We start from the raw sequence: 15,951 nt of genomic DNA, 5'->3' as shown, positions 1-15,951 counted from the left end.
AAATTTATAATAGTGACAAAAGACATTAAAATTAAGCAAACAAGTTTGAACAGTGTTACTATAAATAGTTTTTCATGATACACTTGTTCTTTCATTGGGGCTATAATTTAATTTAGTGACAAATAAGCCTTTAGAAACTAAATTCTGTTTTGACTGTGAAGAATTTGCTTCTCTCCCCCCCCCCCAACGGAGGCACTGGGGATGGAACCCACGACCTCGTGTGCACCAAGCACGCGCTCTACCACTGAGCTATACGCTCCACTCCCAAGAATTTGCTTCTCTTCATGCTCTCTTCTCACAGGTATTTAATTGTCGCCTGGTGGATCTTGACTTGGCATTGGGGTACTGCACTCTCTTACCCCAAAAGGAAGTCTTTGAAAATCTCTGGAAGCTCATAGATAAAGCATGGCAGAATTACGACAAAATATTGGTATGAGCTAAGGAAGCACACCTTCGTTTCTTGAAATATTAAAGATTTAAGGGAAGAAATAAAGTTGGCTTTGCCTCCAGCTCTGTAAGATTTAGCAGAAGAAATGTCAGGCTAACTCATGTGATTTCTACCAGCTTTTCCTTGACTAATGACGCACCAGGGAATGTATATGCAAGCCCTAAGCATTGCTTCACCCAGAGAATCATGATATTTTTTATTTCTTAAATCTGTACGCAGCCACTGAACCTCACTGCTTATACTTAACTCTAGTGTATTTGAAACATTAGGCCTATGAGCCTGTTCTTTTTTCGTAGGACAGGTTTAACAGATGCAAAACTTTTCTTTGATGTTTGTTTTAAAATTTGCCTCTTGTGGGGATTTCACTTGCAGGATAGCTAAAATTTGGCCTTCTCTAATGCAAGAAATCCAGGCTGAATTCATGGCCTCATACTAAAAGCCGAATTACCTAAATGTTGTATAGGTAATGACCCTGTACAAAGCAATATGTAACATTCCAACTGTTACAAAGAAGGATTATGGCTTTTATTGTTGGGCTTTGTATAAAAGGTAGGAGAACATAGTCTATTTGCTCTTGAATTTTAATTCTATTTTAATTTTTTAGGCAATATCTCTGGTGGGCTCTCAGCTGGCCAGTCTCCATCAGGAAATAGAAATGGAGCTTAAGTTCTGTGAACTCAGTACTGATGCCCAGTGGGGCATTCGTCTCGGTAAACTTGGTGTGAGTATTCAAGCGCCATGAAGTTTCACCCATTCCGATCATCACCGAACTGGAAGACTTAAAGCAAAGATCCTGTGCTCGCTTCGACAGCACGTGTACTAAAATTGGGACAATACAGAGATTAGCATGGCTCCCGTGCAAGGCTGACACGCAAATTTGTTAAGCTTTCCATATTTTTAAAAACACAAATGAACTTATTTACAAAACAGAAATGAACTCACAGACACAGAAAACAAACTCATGGTTACTAGGGGAGAGGGGGATAAAACTGAAGTTCGAGATTTGCAGATACTAACTACTGTATATAAAATAGATAAACAATAAGTTTATACTGTATAGCACAGGCAACTATATTTAATATGCTTGTAGTAACCTATGATGAAAAAGAATATGAAAAGGAACATGTGTATGTACATGTGTGACTGAAACATTATGCTGTACACCAGAAATTGACACAACATTGTAAACTGACTATACTTCAATTTGAAAAGAAAAAGAAAAGAAAGACCTCATTATCCTTTACTTTTGGAGAGATTGTCTATAAACTGACTCATCAATGTTAGTTATATTAAGTACACACTTTGGTGCTTCCAAAGAAATAAGAACCTTTCGCCTCGTTTTCTTTTTGCTGTATTCTTAAGGAAATCAGGAGGCTTGACAGTTCATCTGCTTAGCTTCCTCACTTAGAGGAATGCATCCAGTATTAATTGACATTTAAGCTCTTCCAGGCCTACTCTACAGCTTCAAGCTTTTCTGTGTGCTATTTGGTGAAGGATAATATTAAAATGTATATGCAGGGGTACTAGGCACCAAGAACTCCTACTAGAGAAAAGTTAGTGGCCCTTATTTTTCAATTTGTAAAAACAAAGTCCTATTTTCTTTACTATGAATGTAAAACATTTTTACTTTACTTGCAAATAATTGACTTATCGGGAATATAACTACGGCAGAAACGGTATATGTTTTGAAGCCTAGCTCCTGTGTAGCGATAGGACTGTATTGCTAACTGCCAGACTTTGCTGATGAAGAGCCGAGGGTTAGTGTGGCTAAGAGAGATTTTTGGGCCTGTAGCCAAATATACCCAAAATTTCAGAGTGATAGTTATTAAAAGTAAAAGCTGAGGGAGCTATAGAATAATGTCTCTCTGTATATAAAAAAAAGGATAGTAAAAAGGCAAGTCACGAAGGCACCCTTACTCTGATGCATTTCAGTTTAACAGGGTTTTTGTTTTGCTCTTTTTATTTCTAGATTTCTTTCCAGCCAGTTTTCAGGCAACATTTTCTCACCAAGAAAGACCTCATTAAAGCTCTTGTGGAGAATATAGATATGGACACAAGCCTCATTCTGGAATATTGCAGGTAATTCTTTAGACTTCAGTGGTATTTTTGTTGTTAGCTTAACAGACTGGTAATCCTGGAAGAACACAATAATAACAGTGATAGTTACATGTGGTCCGTAGACCTCTGATGTTTGCTTTTACTCACTGCAAACTAAGTAAATCCAGAACCAGATTAAATTTTCTTACAATATCACCTTTTAAATTCCCTGTATAGTGTTTCCCCAGCTTGCCTCATGATAAGCATGACCTCGGGCACTTAATTAAAACTAGTTTCCTGGGTCCCTCTGGTGGTTCTGGCTCAGCAGGTCTGGGCTGAGGCGCAGGAATCAGCTCTTAGTAGGATCTCTGGATGATTCCTGTCATCAGGAGGTCTGGGAATATTCTTCTGAACAATTAAACTTCTAAATCAGATCAACTTAGGGGCAAGGTAATCTTAAAAATCAGTGAAAAGTATGATTTAGGGAGAATTTTTTTTTAAATAATTGAATTTAAAAAACTAAAACTAAATGTTATTTGCAGATGTAGCTTCTGGGATGAGGAGGATCAAATGATTTATAAATCTCTGATGTTCTTATCTGATGAATTCGATAACCAATTTGCTGGTCCCTTACTAGTTACTAAGTGCTTTCACACACATCATCTCATTAAGTTTTTTGTATATTCTCACCAATTTATGTCTGAGAAGGCAAACCCATATTAGGTGCCCTGCTCAAAGTCAGATAAGTGACTGCTTCTAGAACACCGAGGGCGCTGCAAGCCTCATCCAGTTGGTGACGGATTAGTGGAATCTGAATTCTTGATAATGCGGCTTCTCAGTGCATTTCCTCACCAGACAGAGATCTCGTTCCTTGTCCCTGCGGACGGTGTGGAGTGGAGTAATGGCCCTGGCTGTCACCATTTGCACCTGCGAGTCAGGGACCGTAGGATGCTCACAGCTCTAACTACCACTGACTTTCCCGCACCCTGATACAACCAAATTATGCCATCCTTCGGTTTGGACTGCTACAAATCCAGAATAAGATTACGCATACTCGCTCTTCTTTATTAATTCAAACTCCTGGCCGATTTTTGCCTGTTGTTTTATGGCATTGATCCTTTTCTGAAATTTAAATAGCTATTATTACGTCAGGCTCATTTCCCAGCTGCTGTGCTCACACGGCTTTGATGATCTGTATGTTTCACAGCAACACTCTTGCCTCAGGCAGTCCCGCTGAATAAATTTAGATGACCTTTAGAATTTCCAGGAATGACTTTAAAATTACTATACTTAAAGCTTTTCATGATGTTTCACTTATTCTGTATAGCAGATTAAACTATCCCTGTCTTATTAATAAGGGTTAAAAGGCATTTCATTTGTCACTTTGTCTATACTAACCTGATTTGTAATTTTTAAATGTACTTACTACTTTTTCTAATTCAGATGAAACATAATAAAATTAGAGTCCTACATAATCCCACCGCTCGGATAATCACTGTTAAAAGAGAGTTTGGCTTGTATTGTTGATTTTTTTTTTCCTTACGCACTTACTAACATGCATTTTTAAAAAGACTTATTGAAAACAGAATTGTGCATCATCTTGTTGCATGTGTCATTCACTTAATAAAATAAAAATGTCTTCTCAGATTAGTACATGTAGCTTATATCTGTTCAACCATGTGGTGGCCCTTTGTATGAAGAAGTTATTTAACCAGCCCCCTATTGATGAATAATTGTTTCCAATTTTTAAATATTACAAGCAGTTGTTGCAGGACATCCTACCTGTGTGTCTCTGCTACTTTTTGTGAAGTGTATAAAAGTGTAATAGCCCTATTAGAGGACGTGTCTTCAATTTTATTACAAGTTTCCCTCAGATATTGTGCTATTTACCTGTCCACCAAGAATATCTGATTTTTTTTTGAAGGCAATAAGTGACTCCAATGACAGGTGGATGATCTGATTATGAGACTGGACAGTGAGAGGGTTAGATTTCAGCGGTGGGGGTGCGTACCTAAGTTTTCTGTGAGAACGTCTGCGTGGAAGTGCACACAGTCGGAGAGATTCATGCATAACTGAACACTCTTTTCAGCACGTTTCAGTTGGACTGTGATGCGGCTCTTCAGCTGTTCATTGAAACGCTCCTCCACAACACGAATGCCAGCCAGAGCCAGGGAGATGCACGCGCGGAATCCACGAAGCAGCAGCATCCCAAACTCCTGGCCAAGGCCGTCGAAATGGTTCCTTTATTGACGAGCACAAAAGATTTGGTCATCAGTCTTAGTGGAATACTGCATAAGGTAGATGAATGCTGAAACAACCCCTCCCACCCTTAATCATAGATGTATAGCAACAAATTGGAAATGTGAGTCCTGTATTTTTTGTAAAGTTTTAATTTTGAAATATTTTTAGATTTCTGTATTTTCATTATAGTTTAATACAGCAGTCTTCCTGTCTTTTTTTTTTTTTTTTTTTTTTTCAAAATAAGCATAGCCCTTTTCTCCTTCAGATTTTTGAAAATAGCACATACTCTTTGAAAGAGATCAAACTAGAGGGGAAGGTATAAGTTAAAAAGTGAAATTTCCCTGTAACCCCACTCTCATAGGTAAAAATGTTAATAGTTTGGTGAATATTTTGGACTATATAAACTATCTAGTTAGTCTCTTTTTTCATTTAACATAATTGTCTTTACATGTCAATACATGTCCATCTGTCTCATTTTTAGCAGACATGTAAGTTATTATTCCACTGTATAGATGAAACATCCTATATTTAACCAGGCCTTTATGGATGGACATTTAAGTTGTTTGTAAATTTTGTTATTGTAAGCTGTTACAATGAATATATTCATACATACATATTTGCCCTGTTGTCTGATTATTTTTTTTTTTAGGAGATATTCTGCGAATTGGAACTTTTAGGTCAAGGGGTAGTTTGGTGGAGGAGTGAATATGGATGGAAGAGGAAATAAAATTATAAGACTACAAGAAATGCTTTAGTGTTATGTTTTGTCTGTAATTCAGTCAGAAATTATATAGACTTGCTCAAAACTTCTAGGTGCTATAGAGATCATCTTCCTGCTTTGTTCAGTGTTCTTATTCTTGTGAATTTAGTTGGCATTTAAAACATAAAAAAAAAAAGAAAAGTAACGGTGTGTGGGCAGAAACAGAGAACAAAGAGAATCCTTCCTTTCTTTTTATAAATGTGTATAGATGCCACCCAGCTAGTTCTTGCATCTTACTATATGGTTATAGCTGGAATGAAATCCTTTGAAAAGGTTTTGCTTGGAGACCCACACTTTTAGTTAACATCATTTCCAGGAAGAAGTCAGTTCTCTCCTATTCATATTTTCCCATCATAAAAGGAAGAAATAGAATTTTAATTTAAAAACCTTATAAAATTATGAAATTTTATTGTTTGTCTTTCTATGTTTTTAGTACCTTAAGAACATTTTTCTTCATTCAAACAACATTGCCTCGTGCAGCTTTTTTAAGAAATAGCTTTTGAGACATTTTAAAGCATGTATGTTTATTCTAGTAGAGCTAATTTTAGATTTGAGCTAAATTTAGATTGTTAAAGAATAATCTAATTTAATATTGTAGTGCACTGAGATGTTACATTCGTAATCTGTGCTGATGAATGTAACTGAATAAAACCATTGACCAGCCTGGCAATGTCTTCTCCAGTTTTGATATGTTTTTGTGTTTATGCAGTTGGACCCCTATGATTATGAAATGATTGAAGTTGTCCTGAAAGTTATCGAAAGAGCTGATGAAAAGATAACCAACATTAATATTAATCAGGTATAAATAACAAATACAGGTTTTAAATTTATGTTTGCATTTGGATCGTTAAAACATTACAGTTACCTCATGTCTTTCCGGAATGTCCTCTGAGTTCCCTTTAAACTGTACATTTTTTACTCTATTTCCTTTTGTTTAAAAAAAAAGAAGTAATAAGATTTTTATTTGTCATCTGGCAAAAAAACTCGAAGTATGTGGGACCCAGAGTCAGGTTCAGCCTTCTAGACTAGTAGGTAGGTCCAGACTCAATTCTGTTTCAGTGCTTTCAATAACTTATTAGTCGTTTCCAAATTTTGGTCATAGGAGTTTTTAATATCTTTTTAAATTGGATTTTTAAAATTAAGAGAAAATGGGGTGATTCCAAAAGTTATGCAAGCCCCCAAAATATAAGATATATACTTAAGATAGGAAAGGGATTTAGAGGGTTAATTTTAGATCTACTGCCTATGTGGTTAAAGTGAAATCAAATATTTTGAGATTGCTCTTAAACTATTTGAAGCGAGCACAGAGAACTTCCAAACTCTTGTTTACAAAACATCTTACCAACAACAGGGTTCCACTGGTTTCTCCTAGTGTAATTTCTTTAATGATCACAAGCGTTATAGTTGAGAAGAATTGCATTAAAGGTAAAACTACAAAAGGTTTTGATCATCTTTATGAGAATGATACCGTCCCAGGAATAGAATCCTATGACAGTATAGAATTAGGTGCTTTTAAAACTCTTAGCGATTGGTTTAATCTCACAGGAAAATACTTTCTTATTTTTAATATAGGCGTTGAGTCTTCTGAAACACTTGAAGTCATACAGAAGACTTTCTCCTCCAGTGGACCTAGAATACCAGTATTTGCTGGAGCACGTAATAACTTTGCCATCAGCTGCCCAAACTAGACTGCCCTTTCACCTAATATTCTTCGGCACAGCGCAGAACTTTTGGAAAATTCTCTGTACGTTCGTTGACTTCTTATGAATGGTACTGAATAGCCAAAATCTTTTTCTTAGATAAATCATACTGTCTTTGTTTCCTTTCTAGCTACAGAACTCAGTGAAGAATCCTTCCCAACATTGCTCTTAATTTCTAAATTAATGAAGGTAATGGGTTCAAACTTTGTAAGTTATACCTTTATCCTGTAATTCATTCAGATCCCATGAAGAAGGCTTTTAGGCTGCTTTCATGTAAAACCCTTAAAGGCAAACATATAAGTCAGCTTTCACTCTTCTTTTCCTTCCTTGGAAGTTCTCTTTGGACACCCTGTACGTGTCTACAGCCAAACACGTCTTTGAAAAAAAACTGAAGCCAAAGCTTCTGAAGTTAACACAAGCTAAATCCTCGACCCTGATTAACAAGGAGGTAACAAAGATCACTCAGACCATTGAGTCCTACTTGTTGTCTATAGTTAACCCAGAGTGGGCTGTCGCCATTGCCATCAGTCTGGCCCAGGATGTCCCAGAAGGTATGGATTCTTCCTTTAATTTGGCTTAAAATCGTCAGCTGTGTGGTTTTTGGAACTTGTAATAAAAAAAAAAGTACTCCTTTTGTATCTCTAAGGAGAAGCAATGTGATAGCTTAAAAATGTGGGTGCCCCCTCCCCTCCCCTGCGGCATTGCTGAGTGTAAAAGGGGCCCCAGTGAAGTAAGCAAGTTTCCGTGCTGCTTGCTTGGGGCGCAGGGGTACTGGCGTTGTCCAGCTGGAAGGTGAAGTGATTAACACTTCCTCCCACCCAGCCATATGTATTTTCTATAATGAAGCCTTAGTATTGTCACGTGACCAAACCAGTGCACAAACAAAGGCACTTATTGCCATGTTTTTGGTTGTAACAAAAATTGAAAGTAACTTTTTTTAAAATGCTTGTTTGTTGGGAACTGGTTAAAAAAATTAAAAAACCTATTCTTAGGATGGAATACCACATCATTGATTTGAAAAGACATCCAAGATATATATTATCTTAGAACAGCAAATTTTACTGTGCATATGATCTTATCCTATCTGGGTTAGAAAGCTTGTGCATGCACGTGTGTGCATGGAATATAAGGATCTAGGGAATAGGAACAGAGCTGAAGAGGAGGGCCTCTGGGCTTTTGTTTCTTTTTGTCCTGTTTAAATTGTCTTTTACTATGAATGTGCGTTTTTATAATTTTTTGAAAAGTGGATAATTTGACTAAAATACTTTCTCTTAGAAGGATTCAGATTTGCTTATAAATCTTTTCTTTATCTGTTTAGGTTCCTTCAAGATGTCCAGTTTGAAATTCTGCCTGTATTTAGCTGAGAGGTGGCTACAGAACATCCCATCTCAGGTGTGCCTGAATTTTAAGATTGAAGGCTCCTCTTTCTTTTCTCTTTCCTTTATTTTCCTTTTAATTGAAGTATGGTTCATTTACAATATCATATTAGCTTCAGGTATACAACATAGTGATTCACAGTTTATAGATTATACTCCATTTAAAGTTTTTATAAAATACTGGCTACATTCCCTGTGCTATACAGTATATCCTTGTAGCTAATTTGTTTTAGATGTAGTAGTTTGTACCTCTTATTCCGTTACCATTTTGCCCTCCCACCTTCCCTCTTCCCACTGGTGAATACTAGTTTGTTCTCTATATCTGGTTTATCCATGTTGTTGCAAACGGCAAGATTTCATTCATTTCTGTGGCTGAGTAGTATTCCATTGTGTATGTATATCACATCTAGTTTATCTATTCATCTGTCAATGGGCACTTAAGTTGCTTCCATGTCTTAGCTGTTGTACATAGTGCTGCTATGAACATTGGGGTGCAGAGTCCTCTTTCTTTTTAATTTAAGTTGTGCTCTCCTAGCATACCTTCTCATCATGCTCTGGCAGTGGGTGTCTTCAAGGTTTAGATGCCTAAAATGGAGAAAGAAGATGAGGTTTTGTATAGATACTTAAGGATGTAACTAAGTCAGGCAGGGACCTTGTTTGATAAAGATGGGTTCTTAGTCTCAGCTGAGATTTAGAAAACAAGATTTTCGTTTTGATTGGAATGTTTTAACAGGATGAAACACGTGAAAAAGCTGAAGCTCTGTTGAAGAAGCTTCACATCCAGTACCGGCGATCCGGCACTGAAGCTGTGCTCATAGCCCACAAGCTGAACACTGCAGAGTATTTAAGAGCAATTGGAAAACCAGCACATCTCATCGTCAGTCTGTACGAACATCCCAGCATAAATCACAGAATTCAGAATCCATCTGGCAAAGATTATCCCGGTGAGGGCAAAGCCCTTTTTATCTTTTTGTCCAAAGAGAACTATCCTTTTGGTTCCCCGGAGTATCTTGCATTGAAAACTTGAATTTTTCTTTTTTTTTTTTTTTAATTCTTTATCTTGAATATCTTAGATATTCACGCAGCCGCTAAAGAAATAGCCGAAGTCAATGAAATTAATTTGGAGAAAGTCTGGGACATGCTGTTGGAAAAATGGCTGTGCCCGTCCACCAAACCTGGTGAAGTAAGTCCTCACTCTGGGAGGGTCTGCTGTTGATTGGGAGCTCATGGCCTCTTCTCAAAAGCTGCTCATTTCGTCCCACACTGATAGAACTTCTAATTAGGGCATAAAATCTTAGAAGGAACATTGAGCATTTTAATACCTTCTGTTACCTGATGAGTTTTAATGGGGTGGTTTACTTTTTCTTTTCCTTTAAATGTTGTTTTGCAGCTGTTCTACTTTTTAATTGATGATGCCAGACGAATTCTTATATAAAAGAAATGGCCTATTCTTAGACTCAGGTTCATGTGGTTATTTTTTTCATTAATTTTTGAGATACAGAGAAATTGCCAGAATAGTATAAACAAATTCCCTGTATATCTCCTTCACCCACATCTATCAGTTTTTAACACTTTGCCACATTTGTTTCATCACTCTCCCTATGGTATATATACTCATAATGTTTTCCTTTTTTTTTTTTTTTTTTTTCCTTTTTTTTGGTGGGGTGGGTTATTAGGTGTATTTCTTTATTAATTTTTAGAGGAGGTACTGGGGGATTGAACCCAGGACCTTAAGCATGCACTCGACCACTGAGCTGTACCCTCCCCCTGACCCATCACGTTTTTCTGAACCATTTGAGAGTAAATTACATGTGTCCTGCCCCTTTATACTCCTTAATAATTACATATTTACTAAGAACAAGGATCTTCTCTTACTTAACTATAGTATAATTATCAAAATCAGATAATTTAATATTGATACATTTATAATATGTATTTAAATTTATGGTCCATGTTGTAGTTTAACCAGTTGTGCCAATAATATTCTTTATAGCAATTTTTTCCTCTGGGACCGGGATCTAGTCCAGGATTGTTTTGCAAATATTTGTTAAATCTCCAGTCTCTCTTACTGTAGAATAGTTCGATAACTTTTCTTTGTCTTTCATAACACTGACATTTTTTAACAGCGTAGGCCTGTTATTTTATCAGCCCCTCCTCATTTTGGGTTTGTCCCTGTCCTCGTGATAAGATTGGAATTATGCATTTTGGCCAGAGTATCCCCTGAGCGATCCTCTGTCCTTCTCAGGGTGTGACATATGGAGGCACATCATGTCCCTTGACCCTAATAGGGAAACGTTAACTTAGAGAACTTGGTTAAGCTATTGTCTATTTCTCTACTACATAGTTACTCTATTTCCTTTTATAATTACCAGGGGGGATATTTTGAGACAATATAGTATCCTGTTCCTCTTCAAACTCCTCCCTGCACCACACGTATGCCCTAGTTTAGCATTTCTTAATGATTCTTACTTGAATCCATTTTATCTGTGTTTGGACCTTGACATTTTTGAAGGGTGCAGTCCATTGGGTTTGTAAGATGTCTCATTCTGGGTTTACTGATGTTTCTCATGATTAGATTCAGGTTGTGCATTTTTGGTAACAGTACTCTATAGGTAATGTGTTCTTTTCAGTGTGTCACATAGGGAGGCACATAATGTCAGTTTTTTTTTAGAAATAATGCCATTAACATCTAAATTTATGATGGGATTCAGCAATCCAAATGCAGGATTTTCTGCACTGTTTCAGGCACTGCATTGAGTTTTCAGGCAGAACTTAATTAGGGAGGTTCTATGTTTCTTCTATCCACCTAAGCAGATAGCCTTGAAAAATAAAGTCAGTTTGTAAACAAATAGCATAAGTGACATGACGTTAGATTTTTAACTAGTAGTGTTTGTGTCACTTTGCATTCAACTTAACGAGCATTTTTTGAGTATTTACCAAGAGCAAGGACTGTGTATCAATAGAAACAGAGAAGTTGCAAGCATATCTAGGCCATGTAGAATCTGTAGTTGACTCAGAAGCCAGCATGTTTTAACTTATACGTAAATTTGGAGGAGTAAACAAAGTCCCTTGAGACCAAGAACTGTCTGTACATATAGCACCTAAGGCATTGCTTTGTAAGTCCCAATAAATATATACTCAATTAATGGACAACTTATTTAAAATTCATGGAGCCCTTCCTTTTTAAAATTGTCCAATGAACATAAGCTCCAGGAGGACAGGAATATTTGTTTTATACACTCAGCCAACCCACATGCCAGAATCATGCCTGGCACATAGTAAGTGCTCAGTAAATGTTTGTTGACTGAATAAATGTCCGTAAACCTATTTACTAAGCAAGAACCTTCTCATAAAGTAATGAATTACAATGTAATTTCTTGTCTGTAAACGTAATTTTGTATATTAGGTTTTTCATCTAATAGACTTTCTTAAGCTTATGTAGTCAGTCAACTTTATTTAGTTTTTAACTTTTTTTTCCTACTATTTCAAAGAAATCGTCAGAATTATTTGAACTTCAAGAAGATGAAGCACTACAAAGGTATTCTTCCTTTACTTACATTTGTCCACATCCTGCTGCCCAGTAGGAATCTTACCAACTAATGTGTCAGAGGTTGGTTTTGAAAAGACTTTCTTGCTATAACTTAGAGCAGAACCTCTGAGAAGAATCAGTTCGTTGATATATGACCGTGAGTGTGTTTAAGTATCTCTAGTGGAAAAACAAGAAACAACCAAGATCCAGAACTTTTGAACCCTCAGTGAGTTCCTGCTAGAACATCTTTAGTAGAGAATGTACCTCAAGCAAAGGAAAACCCTTCTATTAGCTAGGACTCTGGCCCCGGACCCCTATGTGTTCCCTCTCCCTGGCGAGCCAGGCTGGTTCAGATAAGGGCCACTGGGATTTCCTTTTTCCCTTCTAACCCAAGACTGAGACCAAGAAAGGCACATTAGCCTCACGTACTGTGCCAAGTTTGATTGGGTCGTGGCTTGCTCTTGAGAAGACAGTCTGTGCTCCCATCAAAAAGAAAGTGGTAATCCATTAATGATGCTTGCCATAGGCATGGGAGAGGGGGTGGTGGCGCACATGCCAGCTTTTTGCCATCCCAGCCTAGACCAAAAGCAGGTCAGGTCACTCATGAAACTATACCCTGCATCGGCCCTGGAGATCGGATAGTCAGAGAGGAAATGGAAAGATAAACCCTGGAAAAGAATTTCTCCTGGTTTGGGCAGAACTGGCCTCGTACCCCCTCCATGCCCTCCTTTCCTCTGGGCAGCCCCTCTTCCTTGCCCTGTCTTTTAAGGGCAGGGACACCTTTGTCTAAGCAAGAGGTAGCACCTGGGGCATCTCACTGAACCAGCCCCCTGGAAGGGCTTAGAGGGAAACAGTTCAGGAGGAGAGAGAAAGAGAAAATAGCCCAAGAAGGAGATCCCAAAGGGTACTTCAGGCCAACCTCGTAACTTCGTAGCTTTTCCCGCTGGAGGCTCCCCCACACTCTTCCAGTACACCTGCTCCATCTCGCCCTTCTCCAGAGCGGGCCAGTCAGCCCTGAGTCCAGAGGTTGAAATGTGCCGCTACCAAGGTCCTTCAACTAACACAGAAGTTTCCATGTGCAGTATTCAGTGTACTTTGCAGCCGTGGTTTGTAGTAATTGCTTAACTAGAGAGAATTTAAATGATCAGAGGTTGACTAGCCACTTTATAGATGAGAAGACTGAGGCCTGACATTTGTTATTCTTCTCTTCTTTACCTATGAAGAAACTCAAGAAAAAATTAAGTATCCTTTAAGGGGGAAAGTAAAAATATCCTTGACTCATAAACCTTTCAGCCTATTTGGAATGCCTAATGACTTTTTCTATGTGCAGTAAAACAGCTGTCTTGTTCTGCTGGTCTACCACTCGTAAATTAAAACCTAAATGTAGTTAAACTTTTTTTTTTTTTCAGAGTCTTGTATCTCCTTCTGTCTCGTCCGATTGATTATAGTTCAAGAATGCTGTTTGTATTTGCAACGTCAGCTACAACCGTAAGCCCTAGAAACTTAGTCAAGACTCATCTTTGCATCTCAGCTTAACATTTTTTTCCCTGCAGTTTTACTGTGCTTGATTTCATTGACAGATGATTAAGATAGTGCTCACTTATTTACTTACTCCAAGTATGTCTCACCCTATAAACGAGGGTTGTGTTATCTGCTGAGCCCCACTGAGTGCTGGCTTCTGAAACATCCTCCTTTGTACACCGAGTCAGCAGTTCCCACGGGTTACCCACATTCGCTGCTTTAACGCCCTGGCCGGGCAGCATTCCTAACACCAGGAGCCCAGACCAGCTGGCCTGGGAAGGCTCCACCCTGCATGACCTGTCTCACCTGCCCTCCTCACTGAACTCTTGCTAGACCAAACTCTCCGAGTTCCCTGAAGGCAGCCGCAGCCTCTTTGGCCTTCAGGCTTTTGCATATAGGAAAGCTCCCTGCGGCAGCTGGAGAAGAAAGGTGTAGACAGGACAGAAGGAAGAAAGGGGCAAAGGCTGAGACGCTGGCTGTATGTCCTTGCCAGCAAGGGTGCAAAAAATCCCTTGTTTTTTTCTGCATGTTAGTTTATCTGACAGTCATTCTTTCCAGTGAGGACAGAGTTCTGTGAGAAGTGCCTGGCCAGCTCCCAGCTCGGTCACACAAGCGCCTTTCCCTGAAACACCCATTGCCCCGCGGTGTGCTTTACATGTATGTCCCATTCTGTCACACGGAACGTTAATGAATACATTCTGATTAATTAATAATTAACACGTATTCAAATGTGAATTCATAGTAGTATCCTCAGGAGTTGAGGCTTATTAAAATGAATCTTTACGGCTTCATCAAGAACCGTCTTAAGTGGACGTCCCTTACTTTCAGTACTGCTGACGTGAAGCATGCAGTGGCTGCCCCGGCAGTCAGGTGTTCCTGCCGTTCACCCTCCAGTGCTTCTGCACAGTCAGTGCAGACGTTAACGTGGTGTCAAAGGCAGATACCACCATAGTATGAGTACAAGGTTTTGACCATTTTCTTTCTGAAAGAGTGCGAGGAACCCCCCACCCACTCCACGCAGGGGTCCTTGGAACACACTTTGAGGACCACTGACTCCCTAAGGGCAGAGATGGACTGTGAGTTTTTAAAAACTGAAGTGGTTCACGTCACCTAGATTGAAACTCAGTTACCCAACTTGAACACACGCGCAGCTCTCCAAACCTCCTCTGGTCTTGCAGACGCTAGGCGTGCGCCAGCTCACTTTCGCCCACAGAACGCGGGCTCTGCAGTGCCTCCTCTATTTGGCCGACAAGGAAACCATAGAATCTCTCTTCAAAAAACCCATTGAAGAAGTGAGGTAAGCGGGATTTTAAAATTGTATTAAGAACAGGAAACAGATCATTCTTTGGAAGCATAACATTTGAAGCCCCTTAGTTCGGAAGAGCGTGTTAGTAACGGGCCGTGTCCACGTGTTTCTGTTGCCTCGAGTGCCCTCAGCGTCTGGCAAAGAGGGAACAGGCCTTTAAGAACGTCTTATTTCCCTTGATTCTTCGAAACATTTAGAAACTGAACATTTCCTTCATCTTGCTCAAACTGATTTCTTTCTAATAATATTCCATGACTAAATTTGGAAGCCTAAAATAGACATTTAATAACAAACTGGCCCAAGTATTTCCAAGTGACGGCTTTTATCGTAAATGTGGCCTCTGAGGATGATTCCCACACATGCCTGTTTTCCAGATCTTATTTGAAATCTGTAACTTTTCTGGCATCATTTGAGACCTTGAATATCCCCATCACGTATGAATTGTTTTGCAACAGTCCTAAAGAAGGGATGATCAAGGGTCTATGGAAGAACCACAGCCATGAACCCATGGTACGTACACCAGGTCACCCGACAGTGGGGGCCTCCGTCTTCTCAGACGCTGCTGTGTTCACTCAGCCGCCTGCCACCACTCAGACTGCTGAAGGACAAAACCGGAGAAGCTCTTCATTCCTGAGCAGGTCTACTGCTCCGAGGGCTTTCCTGCTTTCCTGTCCTGGCAGGTGACAAGGCACCTTGGAAGCCCCCTTACCTCTCTCTCTTAAAGCCTGAGGCCTGAAGCCCTCCCTGCCTACAAGACAGAGCACTTTCCTGATTCCTCCCCGAGGCCGGCCAGTCCTCATCCAGACAGGGCGAAGACTGTCCCTGTGCAGGGAGTGATGTTTCTCTCCCTCCTAGTTGCCGACGGGGATTTAGTCTCTGAGGCAGTTGGAGCCCAGGGCAGGCAGGGTGTGGGCCCACCAGGCAGACTGTTTTTGAACAGGAATTAAAAAGGAAGGGAAAGCCTGAGGTGTTGTTTGTGAGTCCATAACAGCAAGAAAGAAAAAGAATAATCTTTTTTTTTTTTTTTATCTTT

The 15,951-nt window shown here is 39.1% G+C and overlaps 1 protein-coding gene and 1 non-coding gene across 3 annotated transcripts in view; both read left to right on the top strand.

Annotated features, from left to right (window-relative positions):
• KNTC1 (kinetochore associated 1) overlaps positions 1 to 15,951 on the top strand; it is a 67,841-nt gene that overhangs the window by 37,769 nt on the left and 14,121 nt on the right. For both annotated transcript variants that reach the window (XM_074356488.1, XM_010969696.3), the window contains exons 41-55: positions 302 to 430; positions 1,053 to 1,169; positions 2,418 to 2,527; positions 4,575 to 4,782; positions 6,196 to 6,285; positions 7,059 to 7,230; positions 7,317 to 7,375; positions 7,521 to 7,737; positions 8,505 to 8,578; positions 9,296 to 9,506; positions 9,636 to 9,745; positions 12,054 to 12,100; positions 13,501 to 13,579; positions 14,791 to 14,909; positions 15,293 to 15,428. In XM_074356488.1, the coding sequence (XP_074212589.1) occupies positions 302 to 430; positions 1,053 to 1,169; positions 2,418 to 2,527; positions 4,575 to 4,782; positions 6,196 to 6,285; positions 7,059 to 7,230; positions 7,317 to 7,375; positions 7,521 to 7,737; positions 8,505 to 8,578; positions 9,296 to 9,506; positions 9,636 to 9,745; positions 12,054 to 12,100; positions 13,501 to 13,579; positions 14,791 to 14,909; positions 15,293 to 15,428 (1,878 nt within the window). The remainder of the gene's footprint in view (positions 1 to 301; positions 431 to 1,052; positions 1,170 to 2,417; positions 2,528 to 4,574; positions 4,783 to 6,195; positions 6,286 to 7,058; positions 7,231 to 7,316; positions 7,376 to 7,520; positions 7,738 to 8,504; positions 8,579 to 9,295; positions 9,507 to 9,635; positions 9,746 to 12,053; positions 12,101 to 13,500; positions 13,580 to 14,790; positions 14,910 to 15,292; positions 15,429 to 15,951) is intronic.
• LOC123612729 (U6 spliceosomal RNA) lies at positions 1,244 to 1,347 on the top strand. Its single transcript, XR_006720022.1, has one exon. It is a non-coding gene; the product is annotated as a U6 spliceosomal RNA (small nuclear RNA).

Source organism: Camelus bactrianus, chromosome 32 (assembly GCF_048773025.1).
Source record: "Camelus bactrianus isolate YW-2024 breed Bactrian camel chromosome 32, ASM4877302v1, whole genome shotgun sequence".
Classification (NCBI taxonomy): Eukaryota; Metazoa; Chordata; class Mammalia; order Artiodactyla; family Camelidae; genus Camelus; species Camelus bactrianus.
The sequence above is the reverse complement of the archived record's forward strand: the minus strand, read 5'-3'. Positions and strand labels throughout refer to the sequence as shown.